Below are 15822 nucleotides of genomic sequence, written 5' to 3'. Positions count from 1 at the left end.
TTGAAAACTTTCATAACACTACATTGCTCTTTTGCTTATAGCTTATGAGTGAATGCAGCTTTCTTCTTTATTGATCTAGTTCCTGACGTAAAAGGCACTTCTAACCTCCCCATGCTGTCCATTGATATGGAAAACAAGGAAAATGGATCTCTGGGCACAGAAAAGTAAGTTGTCCCTTATATGTAATAAATTGCTCTGTTGAGTTGTTGGAGCTCAGTCTAAACTCTCATTGAAACCAAAAAAGCGATGAGCAATTTTCAAGCTTTGCCTGTAAACTCTTTTCAAACTAGTGCTTAGTTCACTTTTCTGTGGAGGCCAAAAGTGGAAGAAGGGAGCCTTTCAGCTTGTTCCCACTTCCAGAAATCATCATTATTTTTTCAGTTTGGAACATTATGATCGAATTCTAAGTTTCTCTGTTTCGAAGTGTTTCATGCCCATTGTCTCAGTAGTCTTTCTGACTAAACCATTTAGGATAGTTGAGTATTATGAATATTACCTTTATTTTGCACTGATACTCTTTGTGATATTGGAAGAATTTTGCTTTGATACACATTGATATACTATTTATTGTGAGTGAGAGTTGCTTGTTCTTGCTTTTACTTAGCTAGTGGTAGATGCAACAAATACTTTCACATTAAGTAGTACACAATGAAACAGGAACAGATACTTTCAAACCAGGAATAGAATGTCATCATTACTGTAATTAGTCAGATTTTGTTGTATTGCCATCTGTGTAGATAGGTTTCGTGGTGTACTTTTGCCAGGAAACAACAGGATGATGTTGCTGGGTTATACATGTCGATTCCTCATTGGGTGTATGCTGACAACACGGGTACAGTTTAGTAAATGGCAAAAACTTACTATTGGCTGTTGGGACATGGATGTGCTGGAGAGGAATGTAAATACTGAGAGCCAAGGTCATGCAGGTGGCTAATAGGAACAGCCATATATAACCCAGGAACAGCATCCCATTCTTACATGCCACAAGTACACAACCAAATCTGTCTGGATAGATGGCCAGGCAGCCATGCTCAAAAAAGTGTCAATAATGACAAAGTTCTGTTCCTGGCTTGAAAGTGTGTGTTCCTGTTTCATTGGGCACTGCTGAGCTATCACATTAGGTCTGCTTGTGTGACAGATACTTCATGAAATGTCTGGAGGGCACAGTTTCTCTGGCCAGGACAAATAATGGAACTTTTGCAGTGATTCGCATATCTGAATCACCGCATATCTGCATCTCGCCAGTTAAAAAAAAAAACTGGCAAAGTTTCTGGTGGAAGTCTCGCGGCAGCCATCTTGGGAGCCCCTAAATCTCAGAACAAAGCAGCAAGTCTGGAGAACAGAAGCAGAAATCCCAAGACCAACAGATCTGTATGTGGACCACTTCTGAAGTCCTGGGATTTTTTGCCCCTGTTTAAAACCCGTGATTTAGTGCTGTCTGGAAGCGCCTTCAGTCATATATAATTAGTAAAACTGGTACCATTGGATAGCTTGATCTTCTGTGAACTTTTCTCCTTACTTTTTAAAGCTTTCTGATTTGAAGGCCATCACTATTACTTGTAGTAGCATATCCTATGTTGACTATGCATCTTGTGATAAAGTCTTTACGGTCTTTTTTCTGTGCAAAGCATGACTTGTATTTTCATTTATTGTCTCACATGCTTTGGATCCAAAGCTGTAAATCAGTAAAGCAATTCAGAAATTATGTCTTGTACTATAGATTAGCTATAATTCTAATCCATAGTCAACTGATGTTTAGGAATCTGGAAGGGAAAATCTGAGTTAGAAAGTGTTAATTGCCTTGTGTGCTTGGAATTGCCTGCCAGTAGGTGGCACTCTAGCAGCAAATGATCAAAGATGGAAGTCCTCAGAACATCAGCTTGCATCATGCAAGCCTTGTAAGTAACTAATCAGATAACTATCTGTTTTTATTTGGGATGGTAAAAAATGTGGGTGCCAAATGCAAAGTTGCTTTTGCACGAAAAGAAGAAGCAACACATTAAAAATATTTATGGTTCTTGAAACATCTAACTTTTTTGTGTAATCAGAGTATAAAAACCCTTTAAAAATCATAATACGATTGCTTCTGGTTTTAATATTAACTATAATTGTTTTACTCACAAAGATGGTGTTTTGCAAGTTCATATTTCTCATTATTTCTATTTGCTCATGTTCTTTTTAAAGTTTTAAAAGTAATTAAGCTGTGACTAACCTTACACAGACTAACAAACAGAAAATTAATTTTAAAACAAAATTAAAGGGACATCATTGTATTTTTTTTAACAAAATGAAATTCCAGGTCCTACTGCTGCATCAAAGATTTGGAACCTATAGATGCATTCCGGGCTTTTGCTGTTGTGTAAGTTTTCTAACTTACACATTTGACAAGCATTAACATGAGCATACGGTAATCTTGTTGTCTTCTGTCTTACATAACAACTACAGGCCCTTTTCACATTGCAAAGTTATAGTGCAATGATCCCATTTTCTGTCATGGCTGCATTTTTCAGAATCCTGGAGGTTTTACTTTGGTATAGCACAAATACCAAATAAATAGCACTTGAAACCATAAATTCTAGGATTCCAGATGATGGAGGCCTAGATTTTAAAGTAAAATTGTGGTGCTCAAATTTTGTAGGGTAGTTTGCTTTTGTTCAGTAATAGGATTCATTCTTTGAGCAGTGAAGATAATGAGTCTGTTCTCTTGCTTTTGAAGTGAAAAGCTGATAAGCCTTTCCCTAGTTTTCATATATTATTCGATTTCTTTGGAAAGGTTTTCATTTTGTTGCCCCCTTTTCCCCAAAACCTGTCTGATATGATTGTTAGCTGACTAGGAAAAAATTGCTTCAGCCGGCACTAGTACCTTTAACAACTATTTTAAACAGTTTTGTCAGCAAAAAGATTTTTTAAAGATCACAACCTCCATTTCCTTCCATATGTCAGATGGCTATTAAAGATGCCAAGTGAAATGCTGGCAACTCTACTATCTCCAAACTAGGGGTGCAATTCTTCACTATTTTCAAACAAAGCAATGAGTAATTCTAGCAAAAGCTGTTTCCCCAACAGAAAATTCTGTTTTCTGTGCAAGGCACATGTGCATTTTGCAAAGAATAAGTCCTCACATGTAGCATTTTCTGTATAGAAAAACTTTCTTAATCAGAAAAAGTTGCTTTGTGTTGTTGGGTTTGTTTATTTTTGCAAATCAAAAACCCGCAAATTTGGTATGGAACAAGTCCAATTCAGCATTTTCGACTGGAAACAGAATCTTTTTCTGTTTCTTCTATGAAACAACCACATGCTTGGATCCCCCCCCCCCACACACACACACATACACACACACACAAAATAAAGCCTGACTGCAAAGATTCTGGTCAAATTCTTTCCTTCAGGGTGTCCTGACACTCCGAAAACATTGTTTTATAAAATTAAAATGTTTTGGAATATTCATTCCATCTCTACTTCAAACATAAATTAGTCATTTGGTGAGATTGTTGTTTTTGTTCAAGTAAGATAGAAAAGGGGAACCTCTAACCCACAAGGTGGCCCAGAGATGGGGAATCCATGGCCCAGAGATGGGGAAGTTCTGATGTCAGAGTAAAGATCATCTTTCATCTCAAAGCTCCATCACTCAGAAGGAAAAGGCAATGGGAGAGTAAGTGATAGTAGTCCTCAGGGCCATGTTGGCTTGGTTTCTTGTTTTCCAGGTGAGGAGTTAGGCTGTTTCAGGACTCCACCATAGTCTTAAGAAGTGCTCCTCAAGACTTCATCTGAGCCTAGTTTCCTTCTCCCTCACCTTCCCTCATCTGAGATGGTGTAGATGTAGAAAGAGCAAATCTGGTTTGGGACTTACCTATGACTCTCTCCTTGGTGCTGGGAGAATCTGTCACCCATTGGGAGAGGCTGTTGCTCACTGTGAGAATAATCCAATTCCCGGGGGGGGGGGGGGGATTTGTCTCCCAAAGCCAGTCCAGTTAATCTCCCTACGTGTTGATAATATTTATATAGCATAAAGCAACCATAATGATGCAGTAGTCTAAATGTTGTATTAGTACCCCAGAAGACCAGAGTTCAAATATCTACTTGGCTGCAGAAACCCTCTAGGTAATCCTGGGAAAGTCACATTTTTCTCAGGCATAGCAGAAGGCAGTGGCAAACTTCATCTGAATAAACCTTGCTAAGAAAACCTTATGATAGGGTCACCATCAGTTAAAGTACACTTTGCGAACATAGCAACAAGAAAGCACAAAATGAAACTCTTTAGAAGAATATGATGACATACCATGCTTATGATAACCTTTGAAATGGTTGCTATTACCTTGATGCCAGTTGCTTTCAGATGCACATATTTTTATGTCTTTTGCCTTCCAGGTAATGTGATTTCAGACTGTGTGGCAATGTATCAGCAGATAATTTATCTATTGACACAGCTGAAAATCTCTTACTCCATGTAATTGTTACCACAAGATGGTGAATTAACATCTTCTAATTCTAGCACATATTTTAATGGGCTCCTGCCACCAAATTATGCAAACTTCTTCCGCCTTCGGAATTAGGAATTAGCATGTGCATACAATCGATGCTGGGTGTTAATATGCAATAAAATCCTATATGTTATAAGTCTGCCATGCTCTCCATTGGGTTTGCTGGAAGGAAAATGCAATCAAACCAAACTGGTTTCGATGTAATACTTTGCCTTGTGGCTTGAATGATAAGGCGTTGGATGCTAATTGAGTGTGGCTGGGAAAAAAACTATGGGCAAGCATTATTAAGTAGTGTAGAAACTGGGTTTGGATGTGTCCCTGTGATTCTTATCTTTATCTACTGATTTACACATTTGTAGTAGTGATTACACACAGGAATTCAGATAATATAGTGTGTGCTTCTAGGTTAGGTGGTCTGAAAGACTAAGATTTTAAAGAATAGGAAAAAAAAACAAGATTACATGCATAAACCAGACACTATTAAAAAAAAACTTCTCGCTCTAATACCAGAAATCACTACATCCATCAAGAAACAGGCCCCAAAGCCAGCTTGAGTCCCCACAGGGAGAAAGGCAGGATATAAATAAAGTAAATCAAATAAATCAAAATAAAATAGAAATGATGCACTGGCACAGAATGAGTAGGTATAGATGCCAACTGTCGAACCTAAAAGAGTGTATAGTGAGATCTCACATTAGATCACCATGAAAGATTCCTAAATCAGGACCCAACTTAAGCCGCTTTGAGTCTCCTTCGCAAGAGATAAATAAGGGTATAAATAAGCAGAATAATAATTACAACAACAACAACAACTTTTTCTTACTTCTATCTCACAATTACAATATGAGCAACCTCCAAACGTTCAACCCAATTATTTTATCAGGTCTGTATTTTTTTAAAATCCTGAACAGTATAGCAACAGACTTGTGTGCACTTTAATATGCTTTTAGTGATGAAGGCGTTGTAAACCAATCAACAAAACACTAATAGAGTCTCAAGGAACTTTTAAGGGATTGCTTTATTTTTTCTAAACTTGTGTATTTTTCAAATGTTTTTATGCTGTTGTATTTTATTTTTATTGTTTTTAAATTTGTATTGTGAATATTTTAATGGCTTTGCAAGTTGCCTTTGCAACTTTGCAAGTTGTCTCACTCTGAAAGCATACAGATGCAATAAATAAACAAATAAACTGCTCAATCCTGTGGTTGTGTTCAAAGTACCTACTGCAATGCAAAGATTGCATTGCATGATTATATTGCTGGCACACATAAGATGTCGTGTTCCTCTCTATCTTGGTCCCTCCCTTTCTCGAAACAGTTCCAACCAAGCAGTTTTTGGCTGTCATTCGTTTATTTGCCTTTTGCACGTACATACATTTGTGCAAATTATTGAAACACAGAAATATTGCAGGGTGTAAGCACCATGCGGATAAGAGAATTGTGGCACATGTGAAAAGTAATTAAGTGTCTGTCTTCAGCAATTCCTTTTTTGATTCTAAATACGTTCTTTCCCTTAAGCAAAACAAAGTGGAATTATGGGAGAGTGGAGAAAGTAGACTCTCCGACTTGTGTAATAAGGGTTGTGGGTATGTGCCGAATTGACATGTGCTTCCAAACGAAATAATCCCTATGATTTGAAAACCATTGTACATTTTCCACCTTTTTCTCATAAGAAAAATGACAGAAGCAGCAATGGGAAAAGACAAGTGGGTTGATAGAGCTGATTTTCTACATCTCCCTTGACTGCAAATACCAAGATTGCATGGGATACAATCATGGCTGTTAAAGTGGAATCATAATGCAATAATTGTTTTGTGTGAAAAAGCCTCTGAATAAATATAAAGAGGATTATACTAAAATATAATTCTGATTTGGAAAGTCATTTTCTAATATGGTTTCAACCTGCCACCCCCATATGTGTACTATTAGAAAACAGGTTGGCACAATAACTTCTTATTCATATGAGCATGGTAAACATTTGGATAATCAGAAAGGAGTCTGAATTCTATGCCGTTCGTTGCTTCTGAGACCATAAAATGAATGAATTCAAGCACACTAAAGACTGTTCAGAATGAAACAGCTGGAAGTGAAATGTTGTGTGCTGGTTCCACGTAATCACAGCTTATCTGAACCCATTTCACATTGCCAGTGAACCCACGTGATCTAATGAGATCAGTGTTGTTTTTATAGCTTAAGGTAAAAGTTTTCCCCTGACATTAAGTCTAGTTGTGTCTGCGAGTTGGTGCTCATCTCCATTTCTAAGCCCAAGAGCCAGCATTGTCCGTAGACACCTCCAAGTGGCTGGCATGATTTCATGGAGCACCGTTACCCTCCAGCCGGAGCGGTACCTATTGATCTACTCACATTTGCATGTTTTTGAACTGCTAGGTTGGTAGAAGCTGAGGCAAGCAGTGGGAGCTCAGCATGCTCCCCGGATTCGAACTGCCAACCTTTTGTTCAGCAGGTTCAGCAGCTCAGCGGTTTAACCCACTGCAACCACCAGGAACTCCTGTTGTCTTTATAGTGTGCTTATATTCAACACAGAGAATGTAGATCACAAAATGGTGACTGATAGCTTGGTCATGTTGGCATCTGTTTGCCCATGTAATCATTCCATGGGATTTTTCTCTTTCTTCTTTAAGAAGTCGCATATGCTTTATGGCCCTTCTTCCAGTTTCCTCCAGCAGTTGCAAACACAGTTGCAGCAAATCAAATTCCGGAGAGCACTGATCTAGTCTTGTTGGTTTTATGCTACATACTGTTCCTACCTCCAAATTACCATGTTGGTGCGGTTAATGCTGAACAGCCCAGACATGTTTAAAATAAATGGAAATGTATTACATTCCTTTCACACTCCATGGGTGTTAACATACATTGCTTTCAGAGATAAGCAATACAGGCATGCATTTCAGAGATAAGCAACAGAGGACTCCAAAGGTTTGTGGAGTAATCTTGTTAGACTGCTCCAAATTACACTAAACATGCCATATCCTCACAGCCGGAACCGCCTGGATTTTGTCATATCTTTTGTTCACCTCCAGGTACATTTCTCTAGAGCAGCCTTCTCCAACTTGGTGGAATTCCGAGGTGTTGAACTACAACTCCTATCATCTGGCTGAAGACCCCTGGCAGCCTGCTTTGGAGCCACGTTGGGGATTTTATTAGTTCTGTTTAATGAGATGTAATTATATTTGGAATGAACCTGGCATTTGTGTTTCTACCGCAAGCTAAAAGAAAACAAACAAATGACATTCTTGCAGCTAACAAAGCATGAAGAAATCTGGGCTAAAAGTTTTTCACTGCCATCCTTATTTTCCATTGACAGAGAAACCGTGATGCTCAAAATCACTCAAACTTGACACCCATTACCTTCTTTCTGCCAAGCTATAATCCATCAGCTTCTGAAGCGATGCATTCCTGGAAATACTATAGCATTCACTTTTTCTCAATGTGTAGATTTCTCTCAGGATTTGACAGAAGGCTGCATAAACAAGAGCCATTGTGTTTGTGTGTTGAAAGAAACAGTGCAGGTCTTTCATCCTCTCCCTGCTTTCCTACTTGCCCTCCACCTGCCATTGTATGCAAAATCAGACAATTGGTTACCAAAACAGGTGAGAAAGACAGACGGTTCACATGATTACAGATTCTGGGGTGTGTGAGTGGAACAGGTGAATATCCCACTTGGTTGACAGGTCTGAAAAATGTTTTCCTCCTTGGTTAGTGGTTAAGAATAAGTAAAGAAGTTCCTGGTTCATTTCTCACCCCAGCTGGAGCATCCACAGGTCTTGTGCTTAGCAAGCCTTTTCCAGTACCCAGTTCTGTCATATCCTGTCTTTGTGATAATTGGGTTTTCCAGGTGCCTCCTCCCATATCCATTCCCACACTTCAAACCTTCATGTGTTCGTTGGCATGTCCAAAATGGAGTCAGGGCATAGAGAAGGTACTTATGTTTGTACTTCCATTCCCTCCCAACCTCAACTCACATGAGGTCTACCTACTGTATCTGCTGGCTGTTTTCAAGCCCATTTGAATTACTGGAAGCAGGTACTAATGAAATAATTATCTGTGATATCCAGTCTTTGTGATAATAGGGTTTTCCAGGTACCTCCTCCCATATACATTCCCACACTTAAGACCTTCATGTGTTCATTGGCATGTCCGAAATGGAGTCAGGGCATAGAGAAGGTACATATGTGTATACTTCCATTCCCTCCCAACCTCAGTGCACATGGATTTACTTAAATGTCTGTCTATTGTACATGCTGGCTCTTTTCAAGCTCATTTGAATTACTGGAAGCAAGTACTAATGAAATAATTATCCTGCCTTCGCAGTAAGACTTAATGTATGTTGCCCCTATGTTACAACTTCAATATACCTTTGTTCCTTGCCTATCACAATAGGCAGGCAGTCATATTTACATCTTAAGAGTTGAATTATTGGGGTAGATTCTGTGAAGCATGTTGAATACTCTAAAGTAGTAAAGAAAAATATAGTGACAGGATGGCTACTGGGTGTGACCACAGAGCAATAACAACAACAAATTTATTACCGGCCTCTCTTTGCGGTTTGAGGCTCTTTATTTTCTAAAGAGCTTGAATGCTAGTTTGTCTTTTTAAATGACAACTTCACACACTCCCAGCTATCATGGACAATAACTTGACCAAGTTCAGAATTCTTTGCTTGCCATACCTCATAAAGTTGTGAGACTAAAATGAAGATAAATGGCTTTTCAGGGGATAGTTTACAGTGGCCCATCAATATCCACTGGAGTTTGGTTATAGGATCAATTGTGGATACTAGAACCTGTGTATATTCAAGTCCTTCATATGAAAAGTCAAAATCAAGTTTTAACGTCTTTTAATATCTTCAAACTGGTTGAATCCATGAATATGGGGGAGGGGGAAGACTACACAGCATATGTGTCAAATGATGAAAATAAAAATTGCTTAAAGAAAGACATTGTATTTTCACTCAGTACAATTCCAGAGGATCCTCCCACATAGATATAGTTTTGGGCACACTGCCTCATGGCAATAAAGCAGTGTGTGAAAGGACACAATGGCTAGAATGGCCTTTCTCAACATGGTTTCTCTCGATGTGTTAGACTACAGTTCCCAACAGATCTCCTATGCTGGCTGGAATGGGGGAAGTTGTAGTCCAGTGTAACTAGAAGCTTCAATTTGTAGAAGACTGTGTTAGAGAAGCAAGAGCTTCCTTATTGATTCTTAAGCTTAGATTGGACAACTCAAATCTCCAACCTCAACGTTAAATATGAGACATGAGGCCAGTCAACTGTTTTGTTTTGGGGGGGGGGGTGGTTTGGGGGGGTGGCCTTTTTCTTCAAAGGATTCTTGTGAAGATTAAACTATGCCAACTCTTGGTTTATTTTGAGGAACGATGGGTAAAAATACGAGAAATAAATGTCGGGGACCCATTTGGACCAAAGTGTGCATGCCCTGTTGTTATGTGAAAATATTTGTTTTACAGTATGACCCCCATATTCATTGGATCAGTATCTGTAGTCACCATTTCTGTTTGGTGCCCTTTTTCATTTCTTGAGAGATCTGTAAAAAAGGTGTACAGCATTCAGTCCACACAGTGTACATATCTTAACAGTTTGCCTGAATTTTCTTTCAAGCTTGGTAGAGAATGGAAGACCTCCAGATCCTGCCGACTGGGCAGTTACAGATGTGGTTAATTATTTCCGAACGGCGGGCTTTGAAGAACAAGCAAATGCTTTTCAAGAACAGGTAAATCTATTTGAATACTTAATTCAAATCACAAAGATTTTTTAAGATTACATTTCCCAGAATCTTCTGCGGCATGTTGATTGGACACTTCTGAGAGCTTTACTCCAAAACATTTCCATCTCTGTTCAAATATATCTTGATATTCTGTTCCTGAAGATAACAACAACATGCTTTTCATTACTAGTGCCATATCTGTAACCAAACCAGCATTTTTACAAGACTACTTTGCTCAGACGTGAGTTTCTGATGCTTATGAAATAAGTTACAATGGGTGGGTGGGTTGGAGAGTGATTATAGGCTTTGTGTAACTGCAAATGATAGTAGCATTTACATAATTGTTGTACAGAGATTAACCACTGTGGCTCTGTAATGAGCAAATTGCTGATCCAGCAGGGTTTATGTATTCATTTATACTCCTTATTGGTTAAGTGTTCTTTTTCAAGTAGGCATGAGATTTTATGGCTGAGAAAACTGAACTGGGAAAGGACAGCAGGATCCCCAATCATGCTGGCCTGGAAATGGGATCACGGAGCCCCTAGAGGGAGCTAGCGCTTGATTCAAAGTTATTGCTCATTTGTGAAGTATGTCTGTGGACTGGAGGCGGGCTCCATAGCTCAAAGCAGAAAAGAAACTCATTGCACTCACATGTACTTATGAAAGCATCCATTTCACACTTCTGAAAATTATCAATCGGGTGAAGCCCTCTTGCTTTGGAGAAACATTAAATATGTTCCATGGAAGAAGAAGAAAACATTCAAAATCAAACAAAGATGTGAAAGATTGACTAAAATGTATTTATTTGAAGGAAAATGTACTCTCATTTTAATCAGTGGGAGCAATAGCTAAATATTAAGTAATTATTTAAAAATATGTTCCAGTTTTCATGCAAGTAGAAGAAAATCTCAAGCTGTTAAAAGCTTTCATGGCTGGAGTCACTGGGTTGCTGTGGGTTTTTCGAGTTGTATGTCCACGTTTCAGTATTCTGCATCTGTGGCAAGCGTCCGCAGACCTTTGAACAAACCTCTGCGGATGCTTGCCACAGATGCAGGCGAAACATCAGGAAACAATGCTGCTGGAACATGGCCATACAGCCGAAAAACTCACTGCAACCCAAATCTCAAGCTGCTTAATAAGAATCAGGCAAGACAAGAATGTCAGTGAGAGATGGGGAGGAAGTGACAGATTCAGAGATTTCTACTAGCAAGGTAGCTGTTAAAGACTCCTCCAATGTGGATTTGGTAATCTTAATAAAGATTGCTCTCTGTCATAGATACCATAGAAGAAGCAAGACAGGCTGATCTGGGCCAGCCACAACTTTTGCTGGCCTTCTCAATCAGTGAAATATCCTTGTTTTTCTTTGTGATTTTCCTGTAGCACTTTAATCTATGCTGTCACAGTAATATTAAGAAAGCCCACATGACATGGCTAGAATCAATTGCATTGATTATCTTGCCTAACTATTGTTCTCACTGGCTAGGTAATACTTGGATTTCAAGAACTTTTTCTTTGGTCTGGAGAATATAGTCTCAGCATCTTGAATCACGGTGTGATGAAATCATTAAAAAAACAGAAGTAATGTATAAAACTATCTTTTATGGACATAGCAATTGAAAGATGAATGAGAAGTCACTAAAATTAATGGAGACTTGTCCTGAGATCACTTCAGCCTTAGTTTGTTCATTAAACATGTGAGAAGACATTTAGAGACTTTTGTCCTGGAAGGATGGTTTGATGACAAGGATGGGTTGATAACAAGACAAATGCACTGTACCAATAATCTTTTTTTCATGTCAGGAATGACTTGAGAAATTCTCTCTTTTGGTGTGAGAGAATTGGCCGCCTGCAAGGGCGTTGCCCAGGGGATGCCCAAATGTTTTTGATGTTTTACCATCCATGCTCTCCCCGGGTTGGATTCGAACTGGCAACCATCATGTCAGCAACCCAACCTTCAAGTCATCAGTCCTGCCGGCACAAGGGTTTAACCCACGGCACCACCAAGGGCTCCTCTGTACCAATAATGTTCAAGTATGATTGTGTGTGTGTGTGTGTGTGTGTGTATGTATGTATAAGGAGGTAGTTTTTAAAAAAACACCTGTGTGACTCCAGAAGTTAAGGGTTTGAGGATGTCCCCAGTCCCCAGAAAAAAGGTCAAAGAGCCATTTCTTATTTACAGTCTTCAAATTTAAGAGTAATTCTATTGTATGTTATACATTTATCAGGTGTAGTTTTAAAAGAAACCTTCCTCATGTCTTAGGTTTGGTTTACATAGCCATTTTGAGAAGTTGTTGCTATTTTGGGAGCCGCCGGTGGTGCAGCGGATTAAACTGCTGAGCTGCTGAACTTGCTGACTGAAAGGTCAGCGATTCGAATCTGGGGAGCGACGTGAAGTTCCGCTGTTAGCCCCAGCTTCTGCCAACCTAGCAGTTTGAAAACATGCAAATGTGAGTAGATCAGTAGGCACCACTCCGATGGAAAGGTAACGGCACTCCATGCATTCATGCCGGCCACATGACCTTGGAGGTGTCTACGGACAATGCCGGCACTTCGGCTTAGAAATGGAGATGAGCATCAACCCCCAGAGTCGGACACGAGTAGACTTAACATCAGGGGAAAACCTTTACCTTTACCTAGCTATTTTGACTTACGGCAGTCCCATGAATTCATTAGAGTTTTCTTCGTCAATGAATACTCTGAGGTGCTTTTGTCAGTTCCTTCCTCTGAAATACAGCTTACAGTACCTAATATTCCCATTCAAGTGCTAAGTAGGGGTTACTGTGCTTAGCTTCCAAGATCAGATAGGATCTGGTGCCTTTAAGGTCTTTAGGCTGTGATGTATCAAAAGCACCCATTTAGTATATACAATATTAAAGTTTTCACTATGTCATAATAATCATGGGTAGAAGAATAGTGGTGGAAGAATATTTTTTTCCTATAGTAACAGATTTGCTGGTGGTGACAACTGTATTGTGGAAGTAGGGGTGGGAAACATGTAGCCCCTCCCCAGACGTTGCTGGACATTCATCACCATTGGCTAGTGCTAGTTCACTTTGCAGTTCAACAACTTTAGGAGGGCTTCATTATTCCCACACATGTGCTAAAGAAAGAGTTCCTATGCAAATGGGAAACAAAGATTTTTTAAATACATTTTAAAAATTTAAAGTCAGACTTGGCCACAGTGGTCCACGCTCTTGTTTCATCCCGCATAGATTACTGCAATGTGCTCTACGTGGGGTTGCCTTTGAAGATGGCCCAGAAGCTTCAACTAGTGCAACGGGTGGCAGCCAGACTTAGAACTGGAGTGGCGTACAGGGAGCATACTACTCCTCTGTTGCGCCAGTTCCACTGGCTGCCAATATGCTACCAAGCCCAATACAAAGTGCTGGTCTTGACCTATAAATACTGTAAATAAATAAATAAATAAATAAAGCCCTAAATGGTTCTGGTCCAACTTACCTGTACTTGTCCGAACGTATCTCCTCCTATGAGCCTACTAGAACTTTAAGATCAATTGGGGAGGCCCTGCTCTTGGTCCCATCTGCCTCACAAGCGTGACTGGTGGGAACAAGAGACGGGGCCTTCTCAGTGGTGGCTCCTCGGCTATGGAACTCCTTCCCCAGTGACTTCCAACAAGCTCCATCCGTTCTGAGTTTTAGAAAAAAGCTAAAGATCTAGCTATGCGCACAAGCGTTTAACGAATATGCTTTTACGGCTTTGATGTGGTCTGGATTAAGGATTATGCACAAGGTTTTTGAATGAATGGATTTATGTACTTTATTTGTTTTAAGTTTTGTATATCGTTTCATGTGTTTTAATGGTTAATGTAAAATTTTTTTAACTGTTTTATGTTTTATTGTATTTTTGTTTTTATTGGCATTGATTTTTTGCCAGATCTATAAGCCGCTTTGAGTCCCTTCGGGTGAGAAAGGCAGGATAGAAATGGAATAAATAAATAAATAAATAAGCATCTGCAGAGACTTGGCGCATTAAAATCATCCCAGTAATACTGTGAATACTATGTGCTTGAGGACTTTTGGGGTGGGGAGTTGCTAGTCTCCAGTTTAAAAAATGATGCACTTTAGCAAAGCAACACAGCTAGATGGGTATATAAGTAAATGTAGAGTTTTATGGTCGTACAGGAGACATTATGACCATTTGAGCCATTTTCAAAAGTCCAAACACTCTTTTATCTTGAACTTTCTATTCCTCTTTGATGTCATCTAGTTCTAAAGGATGGCTGTCATTCTCACATATAACCAATGGGAATGCAGTATGCAAATGACTGAAACTGAGCCGTTACTGGATATAATGATGATGTCACAGTTGACTGTTTGAAACCAACAGCCTTTCATAACCGACCTAACATGGTCAGTACCCAGATACTGTGAGCTAGACCTCAAGAGCTTATTGCATTCAAGACTATTTAAAATTTAACATAACCTTGTTTGAAGAAGATGGTGAATTACTACGAGGTCCTCGGAGTACAAAAAACTGCTTCTTCGGATAAGATTAAAAAGGCATACCGACAGTTGGCCTTAAAGGTGCATCCTGATAAAAATCCAGGAAACAGAGAAGCCGCAGAGAAGAAATTTGTAGAAATCTCTAAGGCATATGAGGTCTTATCTGATGATAAAAAGAGAGATGCGTATGACCGATCCAACAGAGCAGTCATAAAAGAAAGGCATGCAGAAAGACGAGGTGGAACTGGAGGCAGACGTGATGATGGTGGCCGGAGAGACAAAGTCCGTGAAAGAAGGCGGACTGAAACTGAACTTTGCTCCCACCAGCCTCACATGAATGAGCATGAAAATGTGGACTCCTTCTCACTTAACATTTTTGGTGATCTGCTTGACCACATTTCTGGGCAGAGCAGCCGAAGTGGCAGCAGCTTTTCCATCTCTATCAATGGCGTGTCCCCTATTCCGGGAACTGGGTTTACTTCTTTTGGCCCTGAGATTACTGGATGCAGTTCCTGTTCCGTAAAGAGTAGCAGCAATGGGAAGTTCAAGTCTGTCATAACAACTAGCAAGATTGTGAATGGCCGAAAAGTCATCACGAAGAGAATTGTGCTGAATGGCAAAGAGAGCATCGAAATTGAGGAGGAGCCACTCTGCCACTGAGTTTTTCCAGCTGTCTTTGGTAAGGGACACAGATACTAAGCTTGAGGCGGGTACTGTTAAACACCTGTGCTGCATTTAATGTCATCTGAAGGATGGGTGGAAGATATCACTCCACAGTTGGGACTTCAGCCAACTTGATTCAATAGAAACAGTTTCTCCAGTTTCTTGCTACGGTAGGTGAGGGTTGCGTAAAGAGAGATCTTGATTCTATCTATGAAAGTATATTTATGCAACTCTCTTGTGATATTTGGAAATATAGCAATGAGTTTTACTATCACTAGTGGCTTTAAGAGCCTTATTCTCTGGCCTGAAAGCAAACTATGCAATCTGTTAATGGCAAGGCAGTACATGCTCAGTGCATAAAATAGCCTTAAAACTAGTGGAGAAGATATATATGAAACATAAATAAATTTTGTGTTTAAACTTGGGCCCCAATTCCAGGATATCTCATTGTGTGTGTGTGTGTGTGTATGT

General features: G+C 39.5%; 2 protein-coding genes across 9 annotated transcripts in view; both read left to right on the top strand.

Annotated features, from left to right (window-relative positions):
• samd13 (sterile alpha motif domain containing 13) overlaps positions 1 to 15822 on the top strand; it is a 36000-nt gene that overhangs the window by 16410 nt on the left and 3768 nt on the right. For 5 of the 8 annotated variants that reach the window (XM_003223090.4, XM_008114167.3, XM_062978096.1 and 2 more), the window contains 2 exons: positions 80 to 164; positions 10120 to 10231. In XM_003223090.4, coding sequence (XP_003223138.1) covers positions 112 to 164; positions 10120 to 10231 — 165 coding nt within the window. In that variant the 5' untranslated portion in view covers positions 80 to 111. Of the gene's footprint in view, positions 1 to 41; positions 165 to 1842; positions 1899 to 10119; positions 10232 to 15822 lie in introns of those variants that run through there. The other 3 variants (XM_016994889.2, XM_062978098.1, XM_008114168.3) reach the window with 2 other exon arrangements.
• Positions 12689 to 15367, top strand: LOC107983058 (dnaJ homolog subfamily B member 6-like). Its single transcript, XM_062978094.1, has one exon. The coding sequence runs from the start codon at positions 14683 to 14685 to the stop codon at positions 15346 to 15348; it is 666 nt and encodes a 221-aa protein (XP_062834164.1). The 5' UTR covers positions 12689 to 14682; the 3' UTR covers positions 15349 to 15367.

The sequence above is a fragment of the Anolis carolinensis genome, chromosome 4 (genome assembly GCF_035594765.1).
Source record: "Anolis carolinensis isolate JA03-04 chromosome 4, rAnoCar3.1.pri, whole genome shotgun sequence".
NCBI classification, from domain to species: domain Eukaryota; kingdom Metazoa; phylum Chordata; class Lepidosauria; order Squamata; family Dactyloidae; genus Anolis; species Anolis carolinensis.
Note: the sequence above shows the minus strand (reverse complement) of the source record. Positions and strands in the feature narration are given on the sequence as shown.